The sequence below is a fragment of the Thalia democratica genome, chromosome 3 (assembly GCF_965202585.1).
Source record: "Thalia democratica chromosome 3, ktThaDemo2.hap1.1, whole genome shotgun sequence".
NCBI classification, from domain to species: Eukaryota; Metazoa; Chordata; class Thaliacea; order Salpida; family Salpidae; genus Thalia; species Thalia democratica.
The window spans coordinates 46,971,505-46,998,241 of NC_139167.1; the positions used below are offsets into that span (position 1 = coordinate 46,971,505).

General features: G+C 26.3%; 1 protein-coding gene across 1 annotated transcript; it reads left to right on the top strand.

The window, feature by feature from the left end:
- The first annotated feature begins 259 nt into the window (after nt 1-259).
- On the top strand, nt 260-23,497 carry LOC145831327 (insulin-degrading enzyme-like). Its single transcript, XM_082938540.1, has 21 exons — nt 260-399; nt 536-681; nt 999-1,102; nt 6,601-6,704; nt 7,098-7,267; nt 7,399-7,724; nt 7,786-7,951; nt 10,668-10,790; nt 11,152-11,305; nt 11,787-12,018; nt 12,138-12,273; nt 12,613-12,704; nt 13,072-13,182; nt 13,383-13,599; nt 13,703-13,807; nt 14,561-14,717; nt 20,039-20,174; nt 20,402-20,549; nt 21,501-21,635; nt 22,272-22,342; nt 23,283-23,497. The coding sequence occupies exons 1-21, from the start codon at nt 317-319 to the stop codon at nt 23,376-23,378; spliced, it is 3,012 nt and encodes a 1,003-aa protein (XP_082794666.1). The 5' UTR covers nt 260-316; the 3' UTR covers nt 23,379-23,497.
- Nucleotides 23,498-26,737: the final 3,240 nt, after the last annotated feature.

Sequence of the window (26,737 nt, forward strand, 5' to 3'; positions counted from 1 at the left end):
GACAATCCTCTATTTTGTTATAACTTTGATATTTAAGGACATATGGGGGGTAATTCACTTATTTCACAATTTAGTCTTATTTTATTGAGTTTTAAGTAAGCTACAAGTTGCTTTTTACATATTTTTATACCCTATTTTTGACCCCATTTTTGTTTTTATTTCTTGAATATTTTTATATTAACTATTTATTTAGTTGACTAATTAAAGTTTATATTTAAAATTTATAAGTATTTTTATCTAAAATTATTTTGCAGTTCAACTATTGTAGATTAAAATTTTTTGGAGGTTAAAATACACCAACTTACTTTTGTCTTCAATGAAACGTGTAGGCTCTGATCTACCAAAAGAATTTTCTAAGCAAATGCCTAAAAACAAGATGCAAAAGAAAAACAGCTTAAGGTCTGTTATAATTTTTTATTTACTTATACATAGTTTTATAACTATTTTCAAAAAGTTAAAAAATTCAGTGATCTTTAAAAAAGGGTGTTTAAAAAGTTCATGTACATATATATTTTGATTAAAGCTATTTTTACAGCCTTTTGTCAATTCATGATGATATTGTTAAATCACCTTCAGATAGTCGTGTTTATCATGGTTTTCAACTGACTAATAAACTTAAAGTTGTGGTGATAAGTGACCCAACTTCAGAAAAAGCAGCTGCTTCAATGGATGTTCATATTGGTCAATGATGTTCTATAAACACTTAATTAAAATAATTTTCCTAGTTTATTTTTTTTTCTTGATAGTTTCAGCTTCTTCTAATTGACTTGATGTTATAACACTAAATACACTAAGTTGTTGTTGAACTTACTGATATTTTCTTAAAATTGCCTTGATTTATTTTTGATGTACTTTTTATTGTCCTCCAACTATTTAACTTTTCTAATACAGTTTTATTTTTTTAACGCTGTAAAATTTTAAGATTTTTCACATTATTTTTCACTCAAAAGATCTTTGTTTTAGATGTCTTAATGATATGTTGTTTAATTATTTTATAGGATCTTTTAAAGACCCCTTTGAGATACCAGGATTAGCACATTTTTGTGAACATATGTTGTTTATGGGTACCGAAAAGTATCCAGATGAAGAATTATATGGGAAGGTAAGAAATTTTTACATACTAACCAATTTGGGAAAAAGCAGTTGTCTTCAAAATTGTTTTATGATTTATAAACAATAGTACTAATAAAAAAGTCTAACTTGGTTAAAATACTTAATTTTATAATTTTTATCATAAAACGAGCCTGATGCTGGTGACCTACTACAACTAGTTTAAATTTTTATTTAGTTTTAAACTCATCTAGTAAAATTTTTATTCGGGATTATAGGCAAAACTTATATGATTTGTTTCATCTTGCGAATGAAAGTTTATTAAATTTTTTTTTCTTTATAGCTCTTTTACCTTTCTGCTAATGTTGAACCAGACTGTTAATACTTAGTTTATGTTTTATTATGTAATATCTAATTAATTTTTGATTTGCCTTATTTTACATATTTTTGTTAAGTTTAAATCTACCTAGGGTATAAAAGTCTACCTAAGTGTTTATATTAGTTATTAAGAAAGTTTAGGTTTAATTATTATTTTCTGTTAAACGTTACACATTTTATTTTAATACTATTTTAAGTAGATCGAAATGTTTTATGGGAACTTGATTAAATTATTATCACTGTACTAACTCTTAGTCTTTGTTTAAGTAACCTGCTGTGTAACTTAGCACTTTAAACCTAGAACAAAAAGTGCAAAGATATACGGCAGGTGGATATGACTGTTGCTGGTTCAAACAAACTTTTAAATGAAACCTTGAAATACTAAGTAAAAGTCAAAAAAAATTAAAATTAAAAAAACTTTTGAGATATACGTCTTTGTAAAGTTTTCCAATACAAACTTGTGGACAGCAGTATTTTCATTTTTATATTCTAGAATAATTTAAAAGATACAGAAAATGCTCCATATAATATTTAAAAAAAATTCTAGAAAAAATAAATTCTGTTACCAAACTTTTTTTTTGATAAAAAGTGAATCAAAATTTCTATTTTTGTTCTCACAGAAATTAGCTTTGTAAAGATGAGACTGAAAAGATTTGAAAAGAATTTCTCAAAAATTTAGAAGACATAATTTTAGTAAGATAGTCTTTTTTTGCATTTTTTCTTTGCACCTTCTATGAGACTTTCAGGCTTCTTATAATTGAAAGTAACTTTAAATTAAAAAACTTCAAAAGCAACTGGTAGATTACCATAATAAGTCTAAAACAGTTGTTTTATCCCTTTAGTTTTAATTATTACATTTAAAAATACTTCAAAAGTTTACACAAATATTATATTAATATAATAGTTAGATTTATTTTTTTAGTTAACATATTTGATTGTTTGTAGCTAAATTTATAAAGACATAAGATCTTTTTAAACTGTTAAACTTAAAAAATAAAAGTCGCAGTGTTTTAAAATTTTTTATACAAATATATTTTTGATGATTAAAGTAATAATTTTTCAAAGGTTTGTATAGATTTTTTCTTGTTACAAAATATTCTAACTAATTATATTACTAACAAAAATACCAAACTATGCAATTGAACATCGTGTTTTTTTCAAGTTCAAGATCTTCTTTTGTAGATTTTTATCTTATCTATCAGACAATTTTAACTACCTAACAAATCCAAAGTAAATTTTGACATACAAGCGATCAAAATTTTTACGTTCAGGAGTTTCTTTTTAAAAATGCCCACTAAAAATCTAAAACTAGTTTATAACTTACAATCTATACTCTTTTAAAATTTTTAACTAATCATCTTAAAATTTATACAGTTCATTTTATGCTAATATATTATTAGTTCACAAAAATGTGATAGGTTTTAATTGAATATTTAATGTTCTGAACAAATTAATGATAAAAATATTGTTGTCCATTTGTTTGTATTGGAAAATTTTTACAAAAATTACTATGTATCAAAAATTTGAAGTTTATATATATTTAAAAATCATATTTATGATTCATATTTAATGCAATTATACACAGTTGATTTGATTTTTTGTAAAAGTATTCTGATAAATATCTAACAAGGTTGGTGCGCGTCAGGCTAAATCAGTTTTTGTAAAAAAAGTTAAAAAACGTCAGGCTAAATCAGTTTTTTTATTTAAAAGTTTGAGAATCTTAGTTTTACTTAGTTCAAATGCTTGAAAATTTTTAATTGAAAAAATTGAGAACTTGTTTTAAGATCAAATTGAAATGTGAATTAATATGTAAATAAAGATTTAGTTATTAGATACAAAACCATTCAGTATTTGTAGAAATAAATAGTTAAAACCTTTTGTTGAATCTCAAAAAAAAAAAAAGAATCTTCCTTAATTTGTTTTAACTAGGTTATATACGGCAGGGTTGCCACTCGGTCAGGAAAAGTCAGGAAAAATTTTAAAAAATGACAAAAGTCAGGAAAAAATGGGGGGTTTTAAAAAAAAGTCAGGAAATTTGATACAATTTAAAAAAAGTCAGATTTTGTCAGTTTACATTTACAAAACTCCTTGTTTTCCAAAGCCTTCAAATGGTAAAAAATTAATTAAAAATCCTTTAAAGTCAGAAAAAAGTTCCAAAATTTTCCTAAAATTTACAAAAATATTTAATTTTATTTCCAATGCCTTCATCTAGTATAAATTAGTAAAATATCTTTTATAAAACTGCAAAAATTTTCTATTAAACATATTGAACAAGTACCCTACATGAACAAGCAGATTTTTTAGGCTTTTTAGTATTGATGATCTGTAGCAAGGACACTTCCATAGTGAAACTGTGATATATCTAGCATAATTTTAGAATCTTAAGTGTTTTTTTTTAGTAAATAATTAAGTTCTTTATAACTAAGCAGTTAGTTTAGTATTTTATGTAACAAGTTAATGTGTATACTTTACCTCTTTATAATTTTTTCAAAGGTTTTTAAATTTATAAAATAAGTTATAAGAGAGGTATATGCCAAGATTAAGTTTACTTATTATTTGTATTCTTTGTAGAGTAACTGAAGTTTTTAAAGTAAATAAGAGTATATTTATTTGTTACAAATTTTATACTAAATGATAAGAGGAAATATTTTATACAACAGATATATAGTTTATTTTTTTATGTCTTTTTTTACAGTTACTTAAGTATATTCTTTTTTAGTTGATTTTTAATTTAAGGATTTTATATTAAATAGTTTAAAAGGTTTCAACTGTAAAAATGTGTTATTGTTTTAAGATTTTAGTTGTAAAAGTTCGTTATTAATTCAAAGTTTAAATTGTAAAAGTTCCTTATATGTCGTTTGTTTATCTAGATACATTTATGCTAGGAAATGCTAAGAAATTGTGTCTTTTTTCAGACAATCTGTGTTTATAAGGTAATAATACAAGTATTTTGTTGATAGAGCTGTTTATTTTATTACAAACATCAATAATACACAGAAGGTTTAAGTGATGTACTGGAAGTTTGATGATAGAATTCAGCAAAAAACTGTTGTTTTTAACCTGTATCAAAATTAGATTGAAAGCTTTATATAGTTTCAAGTGTTAGATTATGTTTTTTAGAATAAGTTTAATTTAAGAGTTTTATTTAGAAAAGTCAGGAAAATTTTGGTAAAAAGTCAGGAAATTTTTCTTAACTTGATCAGTGGCAACCATGTATACGTCATAATTATGAAAATTCATAAAAAAAAAACAGTTTCAACATTACAGTTTAGTTCAAGAACTTGGCTGTTTGTTTGAATTTGTTTACATCAGCTATGTTTTTCAGAGTTTAGTTGGTTGAACTGTTTAAATTTCTAATTTAAAGGCTTTAACCAAATACTTTTTAGATTAAAACTCTTAGCAGTTTATTCATATATTTTACTGTTTGTTTAAAGTTATTAGAGATGTTCACAATACTAAAACTAAGCTTTAAGATATAAGTTCTAAGTTTTGTCGGTGTACAAATTTTAGGTACAATACATTTTTCTTTATAAGAACAAAATACTAAAGGTTTTTTTTTAATTTAAGTGTAAGCGTTTTTAATCTGATATGACATCAACAATCACTGTATTTATTTAGAGTTTAGGATTTATAATTATGTATCATTTTTATGTATTATTCAAAACACTATAACAAACATTTTTTACTTATTTTAATACGCGTGTAAGCGTTTCATTATAAATTTTAATAAAACACGACAATGCACGTCGTTTTATTACAAATCTTCAGGTTATAATGTTTTTATTTAGTGCTTAATTAAATTGAACAATTGTGTTTAGTAGTATATATTAAATTTTTACATTAGTAATATTTTAGATATAACACTTATTTTAAAACTTATCACTGAATATGTTATGTTAAGGGCATAGGGAGGGGGTCAATCACCTTTTTCACAATTTAGTCTTATTTTATTGAGTTGTTACTAAGCTATGAGTTGCTTTTTGCGGATTTTCAAAGCTCAAAATATTTTTGAGATAAAGCTTGATGTCGAAGACTCAATAGTACTAATAAAGGCCCCCAATACCAGGGCTCGTGCGCGTCAGGCTAAATCAGGCTAAGTCAGGTTAAATCAGTTTTTTTGAAAAAAGTTGAAAAACGTCAGGCTAAATCAGTTTTTTTATTTAAAAATTTGAGAATCTCAGTTTTACTCAGTTAAAATGCTTGAAAATTTTTGATTAAAAAAATTTTAGAAATCTTTTCAAGATCAAATTGAGATGTGAATTTATTTCTATATAAAGATTTAGTTATAACAAAATCAGTCAATATTTGTAAAAATAAATGCTTAAAACCTTTTGTTGAATCTCCAAAAATTTTTTAAAGAATCTTCATTATTTTGTTTAGAGTAGATTATATACGTCATAATTATGAAAATTCATTAAAAAATACAGTTTAAAAATTACAGTTTAGTTCAACAACTTAGGTGCTTGTTTTAATTTTAATGTTTCATTTTAAATTTTAATAAAACACGACAATGCACGCCGTTTCTGATCTTCTTCTGGTTATAATTTTTTTACTTAGTGCTTAATTAAATTTAAGAATTATGTTTAGTAGTATATATTAAATTTTTACACCAATAATAGATTAGACATAACACTTGTTTTAAAACTTATCACTGAATTTGTTATGTTAAGGGCATAGGGAGGGGGGTCAATCACCTTTTTCACAATTTAGTCTTATTTTATTGAGTTGTAGCTATGAGTTGCTTTTTGCAGATTTTTAAAGCTCAAGATATTTTTGAGATAAAGCTGGTTGAAGTCGGAGACTACAATAGTACTAATTAAAACCCCCTAATACCTAAAATGACTTTTAAAGGGCATTTTCCTTACTTTTAAAAAATGTCAGGCTAAATTGGTCTCAGTCCGGCTAAGTGAAAAAAAATTTCGCGCACGAACCCTGAATACTTAAAATGACTTCTAAAGGGGATTTTGCTTACTTTGAAAAAATGTCAGGCTAAATTGGTCTCAGTCAGGCTAAATGAAAAAAAAATTCGCGCACGAACCCTGTCTAATGATCCGTGCAGTATTTATTTCGTATTATTAGTTTGTTTCGAATTTTATTACAGGTTTTTTTGAGCAAAAAGAGATTTAGTATAATCTAATGTTATAGCTGAAACTTCATGTAATTTTTATACAGTTTATCACACAAAATGCCGGAATGTGTAACGCCTATACGTCTGGGGATCATACAAATTATTATTTTGACATAAAACATGACAAGCTTGAAGAAATTTTAGATCAGTAAGTTTTAATTGCAGTTTTGTAACTAGTTAGTTGTTTTGATACTTCTTTACTTTAAATAATAGCAGTTGATTATCATTATTTTTTTATCTTGTGTTCTATAATGATAGTAGAGCTTAGTTAAGTTCTATCATAATTAACATTTTTTTCAACTTGTATATTTTCAAGTTTTTCAGAAGTTTAATTAAACAAATTATGAGAACAAATAATTATAAAACCTTCTCAGGCATTTTCTAACTAGGTGAATAAGTTTAAAAAGAAACATGAAGAGTTTCAAAATTTTAAAAATATCTGAAACTGCTGGATGCATTTAAAAAAGTCTTTTTTATTTAGTTTTTAAGTAGTTAGTTACAAAGTTTTATTAATTGCTGTATTTTTTAATTATCAAATTAGATTTTCCCAATTCTTTATTTCACCAACTTTCAATGAAGACACAACTTCAAGAGAAGTTAAAGCGGTACACTCGGAGCATGAAAAAAATGTAATGTCAGACTACTGGAGGGCTGATAGTGTTGACAAAGCAGTTTGTAATCAAACTCATGATTATGCTAAATTTGGAACTGGTATGTTTGATAGAATTAATTTTTACAGATTTGAAAGTTTTGAGAAAATTGAATATTTTATAATACAATTTTTATTCTTTAGAGCATAGCTTTTTGTAGATATATTTGTTTATTCTAGATAATTTTTAAAGGGGATCGTTATACACTTATGGAAGACCCACTGAAAAAGGGAATTAAAGTTCGAGATGAACTGTTAAAATTTCACGCAAAGTACTATTCTTCTAACATAATGACACTAGCTGTTCTTGGCAGTCAACCAGTTGAAGAGTTGAAAAGAATTGTTGTTGATAAATTTACAGGTATTGTAAACAAAGAGGTGGAAATACCAAAGTACAGTGAAGGTCCCTATCTTGATGAACACCTTAAAATTCGTATTGATATTGTACCTGTAAAAGAAACGCGATACATTACATTAAGGTTTCCAATACCAGATTTCCAAAAATTTTATGCAACAAAAGTAAGATTATAAATCTAGGTATTTTTATTTGAAATTTAATTTACTTAAAAAAAACCAACAGCCTGGTGAATATGCATCCCATTTAATTGGACATGAAGGAGAAGGTTCTTTATTGTCATCCTTAAAAGATTTAGGCTATGTTGATGAATTAAGTGCTGGTTGTGAAGAAGAAGCAAATGGTTTTGATTTTTTTGACATCACTTGTGATCTTACTGAGGACGGAGTTGGTATGTTTTTTTTTAGTTTTAAAATGCATGTAGTAAATAAATTTTTGTAGCTAGATCTAAAAATTGATAATGATTTTAGTGATACAATTAAACAAAAACCTAAAAAATGTATAGTTTGTTACATTTACAATTAAAAACTTAAAAAATGTTGTTTAAGTATGATCTCTACAAGTTAAATTTCAAATCTTTTCATAACATTTTAATTTATACAGTATTAACTTTTTTGTGCTGCTCAGTTGGCCTGCAACTGTAAATAAGAGAAAAAATACATTTTTTTTTTTGAAAACTATTGTTTATTAAGCCAAAATTCTAATTAATTTAAGCTATATTTAAGAATCTGAAGTAAAACTCAAGTTTTTTTTTTTTGCAATATAAGTTTCAGTTTTTCTTTTTGCATAAATTATCAGTTTTTTACAGGGTTCGTGCGCGTCAGGCTAAATCAGGCTAAGTCAGGCTAAATCAGTTTTTATGAAAAAAGTTGAAAAACGTCAGGCTAAATCAGTTTTTCTATTTAAAAATTTGAGAATCTCAGTTTTTCTCAGTTCAAATGCTTGAAAATGTTTGTTAAAAAAAGTTAAGAAATATTTTTAAGATTAAGTTGAGCTGTGAATTTATTTCTAAATAAAGATTTAGTTATTAAAGACAAAATCAGTCAATATTAGTAAAAATAAATGCTTAAAACCTTTTGTTGAATCTCAAACAACTTTTTAAATAAACTTCATTGTTTTGTTTAGAGTAGATTATATACGCCATAATAATGAAAATTCATAAAAAAATACAGTTTATACATTACAGTTTAGTTCAACAACTTAGGTGCTTGTTTTAATTTTAATACCCGTGTAAGCGTTTCATTTTAAATTTTAATAGAACACGATGTCGTTTTATTATAAATCTTCTGGTTATAATGTTTTTACTTAGTGCTTAATTAAATTGAACAATTGTGTTTAGTAATATATAATAAGTTTATACACTAGTAATAATTGGATATAACACTTATTGTAAAACTTATCACTGAATTTGTTATGTTAAGGGCATAGGGGGTGGGTCACCTTTTTTTTACTATTAAGTCTTATTTTATTGAATTGTAAGTTGCTTTTTACAGTTTTTTTAAGCTCAAAATATCTTTGAGATGAAGCTGGTTGAAGTCGGAGACTACAATAGTACAAATCAAAACCCCCCAATACCTAAAATGACTTCTAAAGGAGAATTTCCTAACTTTGATAAAATGTCAGGCTAAATTGGTCTCAGTCAGGCTAAATAAAAAAAAATCGCGCACGAACCCTGTTTTTAGAATTTAGCTATGCTAACTTGTCCATAGACAAAGTGGTAGCATCTTAGATCATCGTTTTATTCGTCATGATATCTTCAATATTTATGACGTAATAATCGAAAGTACGTAAGAAACAAAAAGTCCTTATAGTTCATGAAATACTGATGTCTATTACGTCATAGTTATACAAGATACCAACTTGATTTTTTGCACACATTGAGTTAAGATAGTATAAAATGATAGTTAAAAATGCTAGCAAAACAAATAAATATTTTTTGCATACAATCCATTTTATTAAAACATACTTCATTTTAAATTTGTAATTAAACCTCTTTTTTTATATAGGAAAATCATACAGTTAAAAGTTTTTAAGAAACTAATGTTTAGAAAAACATTAGGTCTGATAGTTATGTGTCTTGATATATCATAATTTTATATATAGAAAATTCACAGTTATCAATAATTTGAAAAAAAGTTTCTTTTCCATGTTAGCACAATTTAGGTCCAGAGCTATTGAGTGTCTGTATAGGTTTGTTTTTAGGGAAAGCCAACCAATTATTCGAACAATTTTATAATTTATATAAGTATATATTTGATATAATTATTTTTTTAGTTTTTCAACATAAGTTTAATTATCTTTAGTTTTTAACTTACTAATTTAAAGGCATAGGGGGGTCCACTTTGATTTTTACAAGTAGATCTTATTTTATAGAGTTTTATCTGAGCTAAAAGACAAAAAAGTAAGACGCTAACAGACGCTTAAAAAAGTTCAATGTATTTTTTGAGATATGAGCGATCAAAGTCGGGGACCTTAATAGGTTCCTAATAGAAGGCGCAAACTAAAAATGCGAAAAATAACCATTTCACTATAAATCTATCTCCTCCTTCATTTTTTAAGCAATCTTCTTCAAATTTTTACAGAAAGTGTATTATTAAATTTTTAAGAGATTGAAATCAGGATTTTTATTAATTTTGAAAAATAAAATTCTTATCAAAATAAAACCACCTATTTTTTTTGTTTTTTTTATCTAAAATTTTTATTTTTTAATATTTTCAAAATTCCAACATTCCAACATTCAAAGTCTTCTAAATTACAAAAGGAACGTTTCCTGAAAGTTTGAGGTCTCTAGCTCAAAAACTTAAGGAGAAGATATGTTTTTAGTGATTTTTTAAATTTCTGAGAAAATTGACCGCAAAAAATTAGCCGTCTATAAGTTAATTTGTATCGGAAACTTTTTATAAAAATTACAATATCTCAAAAATTAGATAAAATTTTTTAATTCTATAAAAACTGGCTTGTAGTATGTACTTGAAGCTTTCATTTAAGATACAATATTATTTTTAGTAAAAAAAAATGTCGGACCCTCCCCCCCCCCCTATGCCCTTAATATAAATTTATGTATAACATTTTCGTTTAAGAAGTAATTTTTAAATTATAATTTTTAGAGCATATTGAGGAAACTGTATACATTATATTCCAGTATATAAACATGCTCCGTTCCTCAAAGCCTAGTGAAAAAATTTTTCTCGAAATGAGGGACATCGAAAACATGGACTTCAGATTTCAAGGTTCACTATACTTTTTTTACTATATACTTATTAAATTCAATAAATTTTGAAAATTCTATCAAATAAGACCATCGATTTAGCAAATAGTGTTAACTGAAGATAACTTTTACATTTGACAAAATTCAGTTAATAATCTAAGTAATTTTTAAGTACTTCGGTGTTAGCATATTTCATGTACAACATTCAAGTTGTTTTTCAGATAGCTATATTATATGTACCAATAAAAATTTTAATAACTAGTAAATTTTACTTATATGTATAAAAAGTTTGATAAAACTATATAATAGCAAATCTACTCCAATTATAAATTTATAAATGTTAGTAGACATGATTTACATTTAAGCTTTTTGAAACTACACAGAGAAAAAAAAGCCATCAGATTTAGTAGTAAACATTGCTGAGCACTTACACTATTATCCAATAAGTGAGGTCTTAAGTGCACCGAAACTTGTTAGTAAGTTTGATAGTGAACTTATTGAAAACTTCTTATCTTATCTTGTACCAAAAAATGTCAGGTTAGTATAAGTTTAAAAGCTTTGTGTTAATGTTTTAGTAAGTTTTGTTAAACTATTTGAAATAATTCTACTCAAATATTGATACTTAACTAAGTTTTGTTATTCTTAAGTTTTATATATATAAGTAATGTTTCTAGATTTATAATTACTGATACTATTTTTCGTTATGTTTATAAAAGTTATAATAATATTATTCGAAGATATTAAGCTATATATTATTCAAATATAAGATTTATTACTTATTAACTGTGCTTTTTTAAGTCGAATAGTTGTGGACAAAAGCTTGTACTTATAAAATAGTATTTAACTTTTTATATAATAAATTTGAACAAGTTTTCTGATTTTTGAAGGCTTATAATATATGTTTTTAGTAGGGATATAGTTGTTTCTTGACAAACTTTTAATTTTGATTTAGTTATAAATTTTATAATATAAACGTAATTTTATGTCTTATTAAAATAATGTCTTGATCAAAAAATAGGTTAACAGTATGCGCAAATGAACTTGAAGAAAGTTGTAATACAATTGAAAAATGGTACAAGTGCAAATACAATGTGACAAAACTTTCAGATGATTTAATTAAAAAGTGGAGTGAAGCTCCGAGACATGAAGACCATTCTCTTCCTTCGCCTAACGAATTCATTGCTACTGATTTCGAAATAAAATCTCCTCCTGATAACTTCAAACGAAACAAGTACCCATTTTTGATAAGTGTTAGTACTTTTACAGGTATTATATTAAAGAAACGAACGTAAAGTTTTAGAGAAAAATGTTGTTTGGTTTTTAAATTAATTTTGAACAATGTATTTTATCTTTTTTTTTCTAAGAATAGAAGACGGATATGTCAAGAGTCTGGTTTAAGCAAGATACGACATTTAATCTACCTAAATCCATTTTGAAATTCTATATTATGTCGCCTGAATCATACAGTACTCCAGACTGTGTAAATATGAGTGGGCTCTTTGTTGGTCAGTATTTTTACTAGTAATTTGATATATTATTATGCTGAACTAAATATTGAATACCTTAAGAAAAATTTATTAAAATTGTTTAAATTGGTACAGTGTTATTAATAATTCTGTATAGAAAATATGCCTTCTTTGAAAGATGTTAATTACATTTTAACCATTAATGCATTGAAAAAATTTTTAAGTTAGTTATTAATATTCTAAGATTTTTTTTTATATAGTAAAATAAATATAATTAAATGAAAAATCAAACTTTGAAGTTACATTTATAGTTTTCTTATATATATTTTTTATTATTTTTCAAAAGTGCTATTATTTTTTAATGTATAAAAAATTTAGAATTACTAAAAGACTCTTTGAACGAATATGCATATGATGCTGACATTGCTGGATTATCATATAGTTTAAGTGACAGTTTTTACGGCGTCATGGTTGGTTCCTGTTTTTATTTGACAATGTTCATTTTAGAACTTAAAATATTTTTAAAACTTTACAGTCAGTTTTCATTTCAGAAACACTAGTAAATTGAAAAGCTAGGGTATAAAAAATACTTTCTACTCTATATTTTAACATCTAATTAACAATTAGGAGACTTGAAAATATGCTTTTACTTAGATTTTTGTCTACAAAAAATATTACAATCCTAACATATATATTGCAGTTTTGTTGCTAATTTTTGTAAGTTATATAAAAATATGAACTAATCGATGCTTACTTAGGCTCTATACTTATCAAACCTATATTTTTAGAATTGTAGGTTATGAGCTTGTTAACTATGTTTCTTAATTTGTTTTTCAGCTCGAAGTCAATGGATATAATGAAAAACAGGAAGTTTTCTTAGAAAAAATTGTCAATAAAATAGTTAACTTTGAGGTTGACGCAAAACGTTTTAAAATATATAAACAAAAGGTAAATTAGTAGTGGATTTTTTAATTCTGTAAAATTTTGAAATTAAATTGACTTTAATTTGATTACTGACTATTATTTTTATATATTTCTTCATATATATTTAACTTAAGTTTAGTGTATTTTGTATTAGCAATGATTAAAATTAAAAATATTTATTTTAAAGGAGGCGAAGTATTATGCAAAAAGATATAATTTTTTAGGCAGTTAGAAAATTGAAGAACTTCAAGGCAGCACAGCCATATGGCCACACATCTTTCTATGGCTCAGCACTGAAAACAGACAGATGGTGGTTAAAACATGAACTTGCAGATTCACTGAAAAATATTACTTATAAACAACTACAATCGTTTATTAACAATGTTTATCTATCGCAACTATTTATTGAGTCGCTTATGATTGGAAATTTGACTGCTAAAGGTTGTTACGTAATGACTATAAAAAATCCTGTTTGTATTTAAGCTAATTGTAGTATGTTCCAAATATATATACATGCATGTAACTATTATTTTTTTATTTATAGATGCATTAACTATCAGTACAACGATTGAAAAAATGTTTAAAGAAAAATGCAATAGTCGAGCATGTGAAAGTAATAATCAGCTACGCGAAGTTGCCGTCGGAGAAGGTAAGAAAGTGTTTGGAGTAGAAATCTAGGAGTTTATTAATTACTATTTACTTTATTTTTTTACTTTTAGTGTTTACGTTATTAAAGCTGGTATGGAAATAAGTAAGCATATACACCAGTGCTGTTCTTAGACGTTATGAGCTTGTTAATCTTTGTTTTTAATAAGTTTTAACAACTAAAAGAGATCAAAAAAATCTCGACTACCTTCCTACTATCATATCTATGTTGACTTTCGATTTAGTCAATTATAAAAGCTACTTGCTATCTTGCAAGACGAAGTTTTTTTCTTACTTTAAACCTACATAATACGAAAGTAACTTCAGTCGTATTTAAGTGTAACTTTTGCTCGTATAAGCAATCGAATTATCTCTTAATTATTAGACGTGAGTTTTTTTTTTTATAGATTTAAGTTTTTTTTGTTCATTATCAAATTAAAACCAAATAAAAACCATTATAATGAAGTACTTAAAATAACTGTGAATTTGCGTATCTAGATAACTAAAAATAAATAGACAAACTTTATCATCAAAAGTCTAATAAATAATAATGTATTAATCATATTATATAAAGATATTTGATCTGTAAAAAAAAAGAAACATGTTGATTGATGAACATAATTTTGTCATAGAAAAATTGTGAAATGGTTATCTTAAATAATCAATTTTAGATTCACTTAACTAGACAATAAATTTGGTTTAGTTTTGGTTTCGGGTGTAAACTGAATGTTGAATAAAAAAAGTTTTTAATTGCTAGGTAACAGTTATGTCTACAAAACAAAGCATGAAGTAAGAGATATTTCTGCTTGTGAAGTGTGCTTGCAAATCGGTGGTCAAACTGATGAAATTAATGTGATGTCAATGCTTCTTGTTCAAATTATTGATGATCCTTGTTTCGACATTCTCCGTACTAAGTTTGTAAACGTAAATTTACTACACTGATCAGGGTTGCCACAAGGTCAGGAAATCAGGAAAAGTCAGGAAAAACTAAAAAAAATGACAAAAGTCAGGAAAAAATGGGGATTTAAAAAAAAAGTCAGGAAATTTGACAAAATTAAAAAAAAAAACAGATTTTGTCAGATTAAATTTACAAAATTCCTTATTTTCAAAAGCCTTCAAATAGTAAAAGATTAGTTAAAAGTTCTTAAAGTAAGACTAAAATTGCAAAAAAAAATTAAAAATTTACAAAATTATTTAATTTCGAATGCCTTCATCTGGTATAAATTAATAAAATATCCATTATAAAACTGCAAAATTTTTCTATTAACATATTGAACAACTACCATACTTGAACAAGCAGATTTTGTAAGCTTTTTAGTGTTGATGATCTGTAGCAAGGACACTTCCATAGTGAAACTGTGATACATACACAAAAGTTTATCTAGCATAAATTTAGAATCAAAGTGTTTTTTGTTTAAGTAAATAACTGAGGCAGCAAAATTGGAGGTAAAAATAAATGAGTGCAAAAAGAAAAGAAATGGAGCCCACAAGTTGAGGCTAGATTTAGAGAAAAAATTCTCTCCGATAAGTGTAGGGGCAGCAGATGAGAACGATTTAAATAAAATAAGGCAAATGGTTGTAATTGCAAAGAAAATGAAGCGGGATGCAGACCAGATGAAGGAAACCATATCTTTATTAGATACAGAGGTTGAAGTGCTAATAAAGAAACGGAGAAAATAAATTTTAGTTCATATGATTAAAAACAGTGTTTGATTAAGTTCTTTATTCTTTTAAGGTTTTAATTGTAAAAGTTCGTTATTGTTTGAAGGTTTTAGTTGTGAAAGTTCCTTATATGTTGTTGTGTTTATTTAGATACATTTATGTTATGAAATGCTAAAAAATTGTATCTTTCTTTAGACAAGCTGTGTTTATAAGGTAATGATACAAGTATTTTGGTGATAGAGCTGTTTATTGCAAATACATCAATCATACACAGATGGTTCAAGTTGGGTAGCTGTCTAAATTGCATGAGCGTACAAAATTGCACTGAAGACAAAATTGCACAAAGATACTTTTATACGAGGGGGTATAATTGCACAAAGATACTTTTGTACGAAGACACTTGTGCACGAGCAGACATTTTTGCACGGGTTAATTTTTTTTTTTTAATTACTACCCCTTACCCTCGGTCGGTTTTTTTTTATCTTTATCAGTTATTTTTTAGTTTTTACTATCAATTCTACCCCTAATCCTTACCCTCGGTCAGTAACTTTTTTTTTATTAAATTATTTTTTAGCTTTTTTTTTCTGTATTTTTTACTCTCGTGCAAAATTGACCCTTGGTGAATCTTCTTCGTGCAATTTAGCAACCTCGTGCAATTTTGTCTTTGTGCAATTTAGACCCGTTACCGGTTCTAGTGATGTTTTATGATTGAATTCAGCAAAAAAAAAAACTGTTGTTTTAACTGTATTAAAATTAGGTTGAAAGCTTTATATAGTTTTAAGTGTTAGAATGTATATTTTAGAATAAGTTTAAATTAAGTATTTGATTTAGAAAAATCAGGAAAATTTTAGTAAAAAGTCAGGAAATTTTTCTTAGCTTGATCTGTGGCAACCACGACTGATAAAAGTTACTTTTTTTACATGCAACAGATTACAAACTACCAATCTTGCTTAGCAAAGGGCATCTGTATTAATCTAATTAACAAACAAACTAAAGCTTAAATAGTTTGATTGAAATTTAAATCTTGAAAGAGTTTAGTAATTATCAGGGTTGCCACTCGGTCAGGAAAAGTCAGGAAAAATTTAAAAAAATGACAAAAGTCAGGAAAAAATGGGGGGTTTTGAAAAAAAGTCAGGAATAGTCAGGAAATTTTATAAAAATCAAAAAAAAATGTCAGATTTTGTCAGTTTAAATTCCTTGTTTATCAAAGCCTTCAAATGGTAAAAAGTCTTTTAAAGTCAGAAAAAAATTCCAAAATTTTCCTAGAATTTTACAAAAATATTTAATTTTGTTTCCAATGCTTTCATCTGGTATAAGTTAGTAAAATATCATTTATAAAATTGCAAAAATTTTCTATTAACAATTTGAACAAGTACTCTATTTGAACAAGCAGATTTTGTAAGCTTTTTAGTATTGATGATCTGTAGCAAGGACACTTCCATAGTGAAACTGATATATACACAAAAAATTATCTAGCATAATTTTAGAATCAAAGTGTTTTTTGTTTAAGTAAATAAATGAGATCTTTATAACTAAGCAGTAAGTTTAGTATTTTTTGTAACTTAAGTTAATGTGTATACTTTACCTCTTTAAAATCTTTTCAAAGTTGTTTAAATTTATAAAATCAGTTATAAGAGAGGTATATGCCAAGATTAAGTTTACTTATTATTTTAATTTTTGTAGAGTAACTTAAGTTTTTAAAGTGAATAAGAGTACATTTATTTGTTACAAATTTTATACTAAATGATAAAAGGAAAAATTTTATACAACAGATATATAGTTTACTTTTTTATGTCTTTTTTTACAGTTACTTAAGTATATTCTTTTTAATTGTTTTTTAATTTAAGGATTTTATATTAAATAGTTTGGGTAGAATTTTATTAATCTAAGTGAACAATATATATAAGTAAAGCATGTTTTAAGTAGTGATGTACCGGACCCGGATCCGGACTTTATTTTAAAATTAGAATCCGGCCGGAACCGGATCCGGACTTTTTTTTTTCAAATTAGAATCCGGCCGGACCCGGATATTAGACAAAAATGGCAATATCCGGCCGGACACGGACCCGGATAGTGAGTACGGTACATCACTAGTATAAACTAGCCTGAGTCAGAATGAGGTTTTTAAAAACTGAAAAAAAAAGAACTTTAATCTAATATTAAGTAGAATAGCTAGCCACAAGGTTTACAAATTTAGGTGTTATTTACAATTAAAAATCAGAAATCAAGTTCTTGAACAAAATACACGAGAAAACTACAAAACATTGAAAACTGGATCAGCTCAAACCCATTCAAAATATAAAAGAAAACTAGCCTGAGTTTTTATAAAAAACTAAACTAGCCTGAGGCAGTCCAAGATTTTCTAAAATTCCCAAAAATTTTCAAACTAGCAGGGTTGCCACTGTCTACGTCATTAAAACTATCTAGAGTGAGTATAAACAAGCCTGAGTCAGAATGAGGTTTTTAATAACTGAATAAATTACTTTAATCTAATAGAGAACAGTAGAACAGCTAGCAAAGGTTGACAATTTGTAGTAAAGTTGTGGACTGATTGTGGTACACTTAACATATTAGTACTACCCATCATATTTAAATCCTACCTTATTTAATTAATATCTAACAAATACTAAATTCTAACTGAGACTACTTTCTATAATCAGACACGACAGTTTTAAGTGATGAATCTTTTATATAAAACACAACAAGAAATACTAGCATATACAAAATTATTAATTACTTTGGTAACACTTTAAAAACTGGAAGCTCTTTAAATCTATATCAAAAGACTTAAAACAATAAACTAAAAATTAAATAAAACTTTTAGTAAACAGGAAGCTGTAAAATTTTTAAAAAACTATTAAACTATAAACCTGGCTTAAATATTTAAACAATTAAACATTAGTTAAAATATTCACTTAAACACTACTTACATTAAACATTCACAAAAAAGTTAAAGATATTTTGTTGCATCAAGCTGCACACCAAACTAACAAACTGCTTACATATAAACTGCCTGTCATGTTCTGACGTTTTGTTGCATCAGTATTTAGTTTGAAACATTTTGTCATATGATTATTATTGGCTCGTACATTCAACCGTATAAACTCTAAATATTCTCTGAGCTCAACTTTAAACAATAAATAATGCAAGTATTCATTCCAAAGTTTTCAATTTTACAACATATGTAAAAAGTTGCATTTCTGAAGTGTTTATTTCATAGTTTAAATGTAAACAAATGTAAATTAGTCACGTGTACAAAATGAGCCAATCACGGTAGGTGTTTAGTTTTAACTGACGAAAATGACTCTTAACAATTTACATAGGGTTTGATTTTGAAAAAATACTTTTCAGTATGCTCTTTTTTACTAACTAGATCCGGGTCCGGCCGGATCTCTGTTAGGATCCGGCCGGACCCGGATCCGGACTTTTTTTTTAAATTTAGAATCCGGCCGGAACCGGATCCGGGTTTTTTTTTTAATTAGAATCCGACCGGAACCGGATCCGGACTTTTTTTTCAAATTAGAATCCGGCCGGATCCGGACATCAGACAAAAATGGCAATATCCGGCCGGACCCGGATAGTGAGTTCGGTACATCACTAGTTTTAAGTAAATACATAATGTCGTTTCGTATATTTAGATACATTTATGCTAGGAAATTCTAAAAATTTGTGTTCTTTATTGTTTTATGGTTTCAACTGTAAAAACTTGTTATTGTTTTCAGACTTTAGTTGTGAAAGTTCGTTATTAATTCAAGGTTTTAATTGTAAAAGTTCCTTACATGTCGCTTGTTTATCTAAATACATTTATGCTAGGAAATGCTTAAAAATTGCGTCTGTTTTTAGACAAGCTGTGTTTATAAGGTAATAATACAAGTATTTTGCTGATAGAGCTGTTTATTACAAACATCAATCATACACAGATGGTTCAATAGATGTACTGGAAGTTTGATGATAGAATTCAGCAAAAACTGCTGTTTTTAACCTGTATTAAAATTAGATTGAAAGCTTTATATAGTTTCAAGTGTTAGATTATGTATTTTAGAATAGGTTTAATTTAGGAGTTTGATTTAGAAAAGTCAGGAAAATTTTGGTGAAAACTCAGGAAAAAGTCAGGAAATTTTTCCCAGCTTGATCAGTGGCAACCATGAATTATTTTTACTCGAGTTTTCAACAACTATCTATGTCTAAACACCTTAAATTAGTAGTAACTTTAAGTTATGAAATCTTGTTTTAAAATTTTTTACAAAAAGACTAAAATATAAATTTCTAAACATTTTTTGTACATAAAATCTTTAAGAAAAATTTCAAAAAAAAATGGCAATTTTGTAACTACCTACTTTCTTATAAAACTAAATATTTTTCCTTTTTTTTTTGTTCAATGAGAAATATTAGTCGAAATATATTTAACACTCCCATTATAACTTGCAATACATTATGTACCAGTTGCTTATAAACAGAATTATAAAAGTTTGTGATATATCAAATTAAAAAGAAAAGTTTTTAAGTTAAGGATACCGGTTTAGATATTTACATTTTTTATATATATATTAATTTTTTTAATAATTGAATCCAGAGAACAACTTGGGTATATCGTCAGTGCTTCATATTCTAAAAGTCAAGGGCGGATGAATATTAAGTTTTTGATTCAATCTACGAAATCACCCGATTATCTTGACGGAAGAATCGAAGCTTTTATCCATAATATTAATGTTAATTTACAATGTTATTGTTTGCAAACTAACTGTTATAAAATTATATAAACAGTTCTATCATGTTTCAGAATTTGTTTTACTAATTGAACTGTAACTTTTATATTTCAATCTTATTATTAAGTAAAGTTTGACATTTTATAATCTTTAATTGATTTGTAAACGTATTTTATATTTTCCTGTTATGTTGTTAATATACAAGTTTTTGTGCAACTTCAATTTTTTAGGAAATTTTAGAAAAATTAAATGAAGCAGAATTTAGTGAACATGTTGAATCTTTAAAAACAAAAATAACTGAGAAACCCAAAAAGCTAGCACATGAATTTGCTGATTATTGGACGGACATACTAACTAAGCAGTATGATTTCAGTAGTAGTTAGTTTTGTACATGTTTGAACTCTTTTCTTGAAAGAAATATAATCTAAAAAAGCAAAGAAAATTCTTGATTTTAGTATTTTTAAATATTGTTTGTCAGATTACTTCATTAATTTGATTTTTAACTACAGTTTCATAAGTTTTATTTAGTAACATTTATTTTGACACTTATATCAAACAGTATAAGAGATAAAAAAGTGAATAAAAACGAGTAAAGTTTAATTTTATAAGTATTTAATAGGTAACATCTCAAACGTAATTATAACATCAGTCTTTACTAGAAAGTCCTTAAAAGTCATAAATAGTAACCATATTATTTATTTTGTAAAGCATATGATGTAGAATAATTTGGTTGCTAATATAAATTACAAAACACAGTTATTATAAGTTTTTTGTTATATGTAGTATTTGGGTAGCTGTTTAAAGTGCACGAAAACACTTTTGCACGAGCAGACAATTTTGCACGGGTTAGTTTTTCTTTTTTACTATCACTGTTACCCCTTTCCCTCGGTCGGTAAGTTACTTTTTTTTTTCTTTTAATTAATTTATTTTATTTTTTACTATCACTGTTACCCCTGACCCTCAGTCAGTAACTTTTTTCTGTTTTTCTTTTTATTTTTTTACTACCGTGCAAAATTGACCCTTGGTGCAAATTTGGCATCGTGCAAATTTGTGCTATCGTGCAATTTAGTCCCCTCGTTCAATTTTGTAACCTCGTGCAACTTTATCTCTGTGCAATTTAGACCCGCTCCCGTAATATGTTGTTATACTAGTCTCATTTCATTAATAAGTTAAAATATTGAAATTAAAATGAAACTGATTTTAAATGTTATAAGCATCAAAAAGATTCTCGGTTTAATTAAGTACCTGCAATGCAAGTCCTGCATCTATTTTTTAATATACAAGTTCTATATAATTTTTTTATAGTAACAGTTTTATTTTTTGTTTTAGATGAAAGGGAAGCTGCCTACTTAGAAGGAGTAGCAAAAGATGACGTCATCAATTTTTACAACAAATACGTAAAAGTTGATGCTCCAAATCGTGCCAAGCTGGCTGTGTATGTACTTGGAAAGGATATAAATAGTTGTATGTATTCTGATGTTGATTGACTACAGTTTTTTGTACTTAATAATTAATAATATAAAATATAGCGGTTATACTTGGATATTTTAAAGTTTTTTGTTGTTTTGTATGATATTATGATATGATGCATTATTAAAAGATTTTTATAAATGATATTTTTGCTAACAAAAGGGTGAAACAAAACTTTTTATTTGCAAATACCAAAGTCTGACTGTTTTCATGTTAAAATTCAAAATGATGATGTTTATAAAGCATCGAACTAGTTTTATATAACAATAATCATTAACATATTTTTTCTAAATTTCATCTAGTATGTCAATAGACAGTTTTATTTAACACTAGTTTAAGAACTTTAAGTATTTTTGGAAATAAAACGCTGAAACATTTTTAAGGTTTTAACTAACTAGACTGACAAGTTTTAAAAAATTTAAGGACACTCTGGGTAGTTATAATTTCATTTTGATTATTATGAGGTATTCGAAGGTTTATCATTTATTTTTCTAGATATTATTTTATAAAGGCTGTATTATCTTTTACTATCTTACCTTGCAGCTATTACAACTTAATTTTATATTAACTGATTGTTTTTAGTAAACTGTACCATTAAATAAATAACTATAATAAATATTAACATATTAGGTCAATTTGCTCCTGGTGATATTTCAAACATCGACAGCAGCTACATCGTTACTCCTCCCATTCCTACTCAGGTAATATTTATAACTTGTTATGTAGTTGTTGTTTTAAACGAATTAATTCGTTAATTTGAATAGTTTGATGTGTGGTATAATTCTAATTAAGCTGTTTATTTCATCCAAGTTTAAACGGATTTAATAGTTTTTTCAAACAAAGGTATAAATATTAATGTTTAACAAGATAGTTACTTTATAAATAGTTTTTTAATTTATTTTTAAATATGTTCAGTTTTCAAAAAGTTTGCTTTACAAAGAAAAATATAACAAGTAAGTTTTTTTTTAACTGTTTCTAGTAGTCTAACTTAAACTTAAAATAAATCAAAATGTTAATATTAATGATTTGATTTTTAAATTTTAAAAAGTAAGTTTTCTTTTTTTTAAACTTACCAAAACACTTGTGTAGTTTCATCCATACAACTCGATTTAAATATTATAAGTTAATTAATGATGTTTTTAAATGAAATATCCGATCGAAACAAGTTCGTTGAAATAATATAACAACTAATTTATAGGTAAATTATTTATTAAAACTAACGACGTTTTTCTATGTGAGAAGTATAAAATGATACGACAGTTATCTGTTAAAATATAGTTCTTCAAGCAGTAGAAAATATAATAAGTTATATTTAGATATGATCTTTTTGTATCTATAAAACATTAACATATATAAAATGAGTATAAAACGTAATGAATATTATTATTCACAACACATGATATTTTATAGAAGATGTTTCACATGAAAAAACTGTTAGCCAATATATAAGTATAAAAATCTAAAGTTCATATATCAAAAGTCGAATTAATTAGTTTTGTTTGTTCACGACATACGTTAATAAGCACTTCTTATTAATATTTTACTAAAACGGAGTATCCAGTCATTAGAATATTTGTTATGCAAACATAATATTTTAAATGATTTTTGTAAATAATCGATAACTAATTTAATTATTTTTAGCCTGAATTGATTGAAAGCATCGAAGCATACAAGAAAGGCCGTAAAGTTTACCCAAGAAAGCCTGCTGCAATTGATGTTAACACTCCAACACTTTAAAAAATTCGTATTTTTTAGAAACTAACTATATGCTAAGTATAAAAAAGCAAAATATTTAGGAAAGGATGACAAAATATATTGATATTTTTGTTTTGTGTAATAAATAAGACTTAAAGTTATCACTCTGATTATTTAAGTTTTAAAATATATTTAAATATTTACGTACATATTATAAAATATATAACTACTTTAGTGACTATCGTAGGGTCGATATTTGAATTTTAAAATAATCTACATTGAATTTCAACCAATATTACTAATCATGCAATCATTAGAAATTAATGCATTTAAATCTGTCTCTAAATTTTTGTTACAACTGTAAAATTTTCAGCTTGTGCAAAACAAGCATTTCGTTTTTAGCCAGAATAAAACTGTTTAAATCAGTTAATCTCTTCTCGTGAAGCAGAATCATCATACAGCATAAAATAAATTTTAATCAAAAACAAAAGAAAAGGCTTATAATTAAAAAAAAAATTCTTAGGAGTGACAGCTATTTTTTATCAACCGATAAACATTTACCAAATTAAAAAAAGAAGTTTGATAAAGAGATTGGCAACCACGTCAACTTTATTACTCGCGGTTTTCAAAAATATTAATTTTATTAAACTGCAAATAAGTACGTTTTGTTTTTTAAATGAACTAAGTAATAGTTATTAAACTTTTGATGTAACGTAATAAATTTTTTTCTAAACAAAAAACTTGACGAGACAAATACAGTTATGTAAACGCAACAAACTCTTGTACTTTATTTTTGATAATGATTTCTGAATTGAATCTACAAAATAAATTTTAACCAGTTAAGTACAGCAAACGTATAATATTTTATTGAAAATTATCGGTGGGGCATTTTATGGGTAGTATTGAGAATTTGCTGCAATTAAATGAAAAATTGGCAAGGCCTTTTTTTAACATTTTAAGGATAGTTTTTGTAGTTGAGATTTTTGAAGCAAAAAACAAATAAAAACTTGAACACCCATAAAACAATTGTTTGATTTATAAGTACATTAATATTTTGTAAACTTGTAGAAGTAGTGACTAGGACTATTAAAAGATTATGGATAGTTTTTTTGTATTTGAGATTTTATAAACAAAAAAAAAACTTGAATACACATAAACAGGGTTGCCACTCGGTCAGGAAAAAATAGGAGGTTTTGAAAAAAAGTCAGGAAATTTGATAAAAAGTCAGATTTTGTCAGTTTAAATATACAAATTTTCCAAAGCCTTCAAATGGTAAAAATTAATTAAAAGTCCTTTAAAGTCAGAAAAAAATTTCCTAGAAATTTACAAAAATATTTAATTTTATTTTAAATGTCTTCATCTGGCAAAAATTAGTAAAATATCTTTTATAAAACTGTAAAAATTTTCGACTAACATATTAAACAATTACCCTACTTGAACAAGCAGATTTTGTAAGCTTTTAGTATTGATGATCTGTAGCAAGGACACTTTCATAGTGAAACTGTGATATATACTAAAAAGTTTATCTAGCATAATTTTAGAATCAAAGTGTTTTTTGTTAAAGTAAATAATTGAGTTCTTTATAACTAAGCAATTAGTTTAGTATTTTATGTAACAAGTTAATGTGATAACTGAAGCGAATGCAGACCAGATAAAGGAAACCATATCTTCATTAGATGAAGAGGTTGAAGTGCTAATAAAAAAACGGAGAAAATAAATTTTAGTACATACATTTAAACAACAGTACTTGATTAAGTTTTTTATTGTTTTAACTGTAAAAGTTCCTTGTTCATTTAAGGTTTTAGTTGTAAAAGTTCCTTATATGTCGTTTCGTTTATTTAGATACATTTATGCTAGAAAATTCTAAAAAACTGTTCCCTATTGTTTTAAGGTTTCAACTGTAAAAATTTGTTATTTTTTTAAGATTTTAGTTGTTAAAGTTTGTTATTAATTCAAAGTTTTAACTGTAAAAGTTTCTTATATGTCGTTTGTTTATCTAGATTAGTGATGTACCGGACCCACAATTTCGGGTCCGGCCGGACCCGGATCCGGACTTTTTTTTCAAACTAGAATCCGGCCGGAACCGGACCCGGACTTTTTTTTCAAATTAGAATCCGGCCGGAACCGGACCCGGACTTTTTTTTCAAATTAGAATCCGGCCGGAACCGGATCCGGACTTTTTTTTCAAGTTAGAATCCGGCCGGATCCGGATATCAGACAAAAATGACAATATCCGGCCGGACCCGGATAGTGAGTCCGGTACATCACTAGAATAAACTAGCCTGAGTCAGAATGAGGTTTTTAAAAACTGAAGTAAAGAACTTTAATTTAATAATAAGTAGAACAGCTAGCCACAAGGTTTACAAATTTAGATGTTATTTCCAATTAAAAATCTGAAATCAAGTTCATGAACAAAATACACTAGAAAATTACAAAATATTGAAAACTGGATCAGCTCAAACTCATTCAAAATCTAAAAGAAAACTAGCCTGAGTTTTTATAAAAAACTAAACTAGCCTGAGGCAGTCAAAGATTTTCTAAAATTCCCAAAAAATTTCAAACTAGCAGGGTTGCCACTGTTTAAGTCAATAAAACTAGCTAGAGTGAGTATAAACAAGCCTGAGTCAGAATGAGGTTTTTAAAAACTGAAAAATTACTTTATTCTAATAATCAGTAGAACAGCTAGCAAAGGTTGACAATTTGGTAGTAAAGTTGTGGACTGATTGTGGTACACTTAACTTATTAGTACTACCCATCATAATTAAATCCTACCTTATTTAATTAATATCTAACAAATACTAAATTCTAACTGAGACTGCTTTCTACAATCAGACACGACAGTTTTGAGTGATGAATCTTTTATATAAAACACAACAAGAAGTACTAGCATATACAAAATTATTAATTACTTTGGTAACACTTTAAAAACTGGAAGCTATTTAAATCTATATCAAAAGACTTAAAACAAAAAACTAAATAAAACTTTTAGTAAACAAATAACTGTAAGATTTTTAATAAACAATTAATCTATAAACCTGGCTTAAATATTTAAACAATTAAACACCTGTTGAAATATTCACTTTTAAGACAAACCACTACTTACAATAAGCACTCACAAAAACGTTCAAGATATTTTGTTGCTTCAAGCTATACACCAAACTAACTAACTGCTTACATATAAACTGCCTGTCATGTTCTGATGTTTTGCTGCATCAGTATTTAGTTTGAAACATTTCGTCATATGATTCTCATGGACTCGTACATTCAACCGTATTAACTCTAAATATTCTCTGAGCTCGACTTTAAACAATAAATAATGCAAGTATTCATTCCAAAGTTTTCAATTTTACAACATATGTAAAGAGTTACATTTCTTGAAATGTGTGTTTATAGTTTAAATG

Excerpts from the sequence above, each read along its gene's own strand:
- LOC145831327 (XM_082938540.1), top strand. The coding sequence starts at position 317 with ATGAAACGTGTAGGCTCTGATCTACCAAAAGAATTTTCTAAGCAAATG. Across the intron at positions 7,952-10,667 it reads TCTTACTGAGGACGGAGTTG|AGCATATTGAGGAAACTGTA; the intron begins GTATGTTTTTTT and ends TATAATTTTTAG. Across the intron at positions 13,808-14,560 it reads CGAAGTTGCCGTCGGAGAAG|GTAACAGTTATGTCTACAAA; the intron begins GTAAGAAAGTGT and ends TTTAATTGCTAG.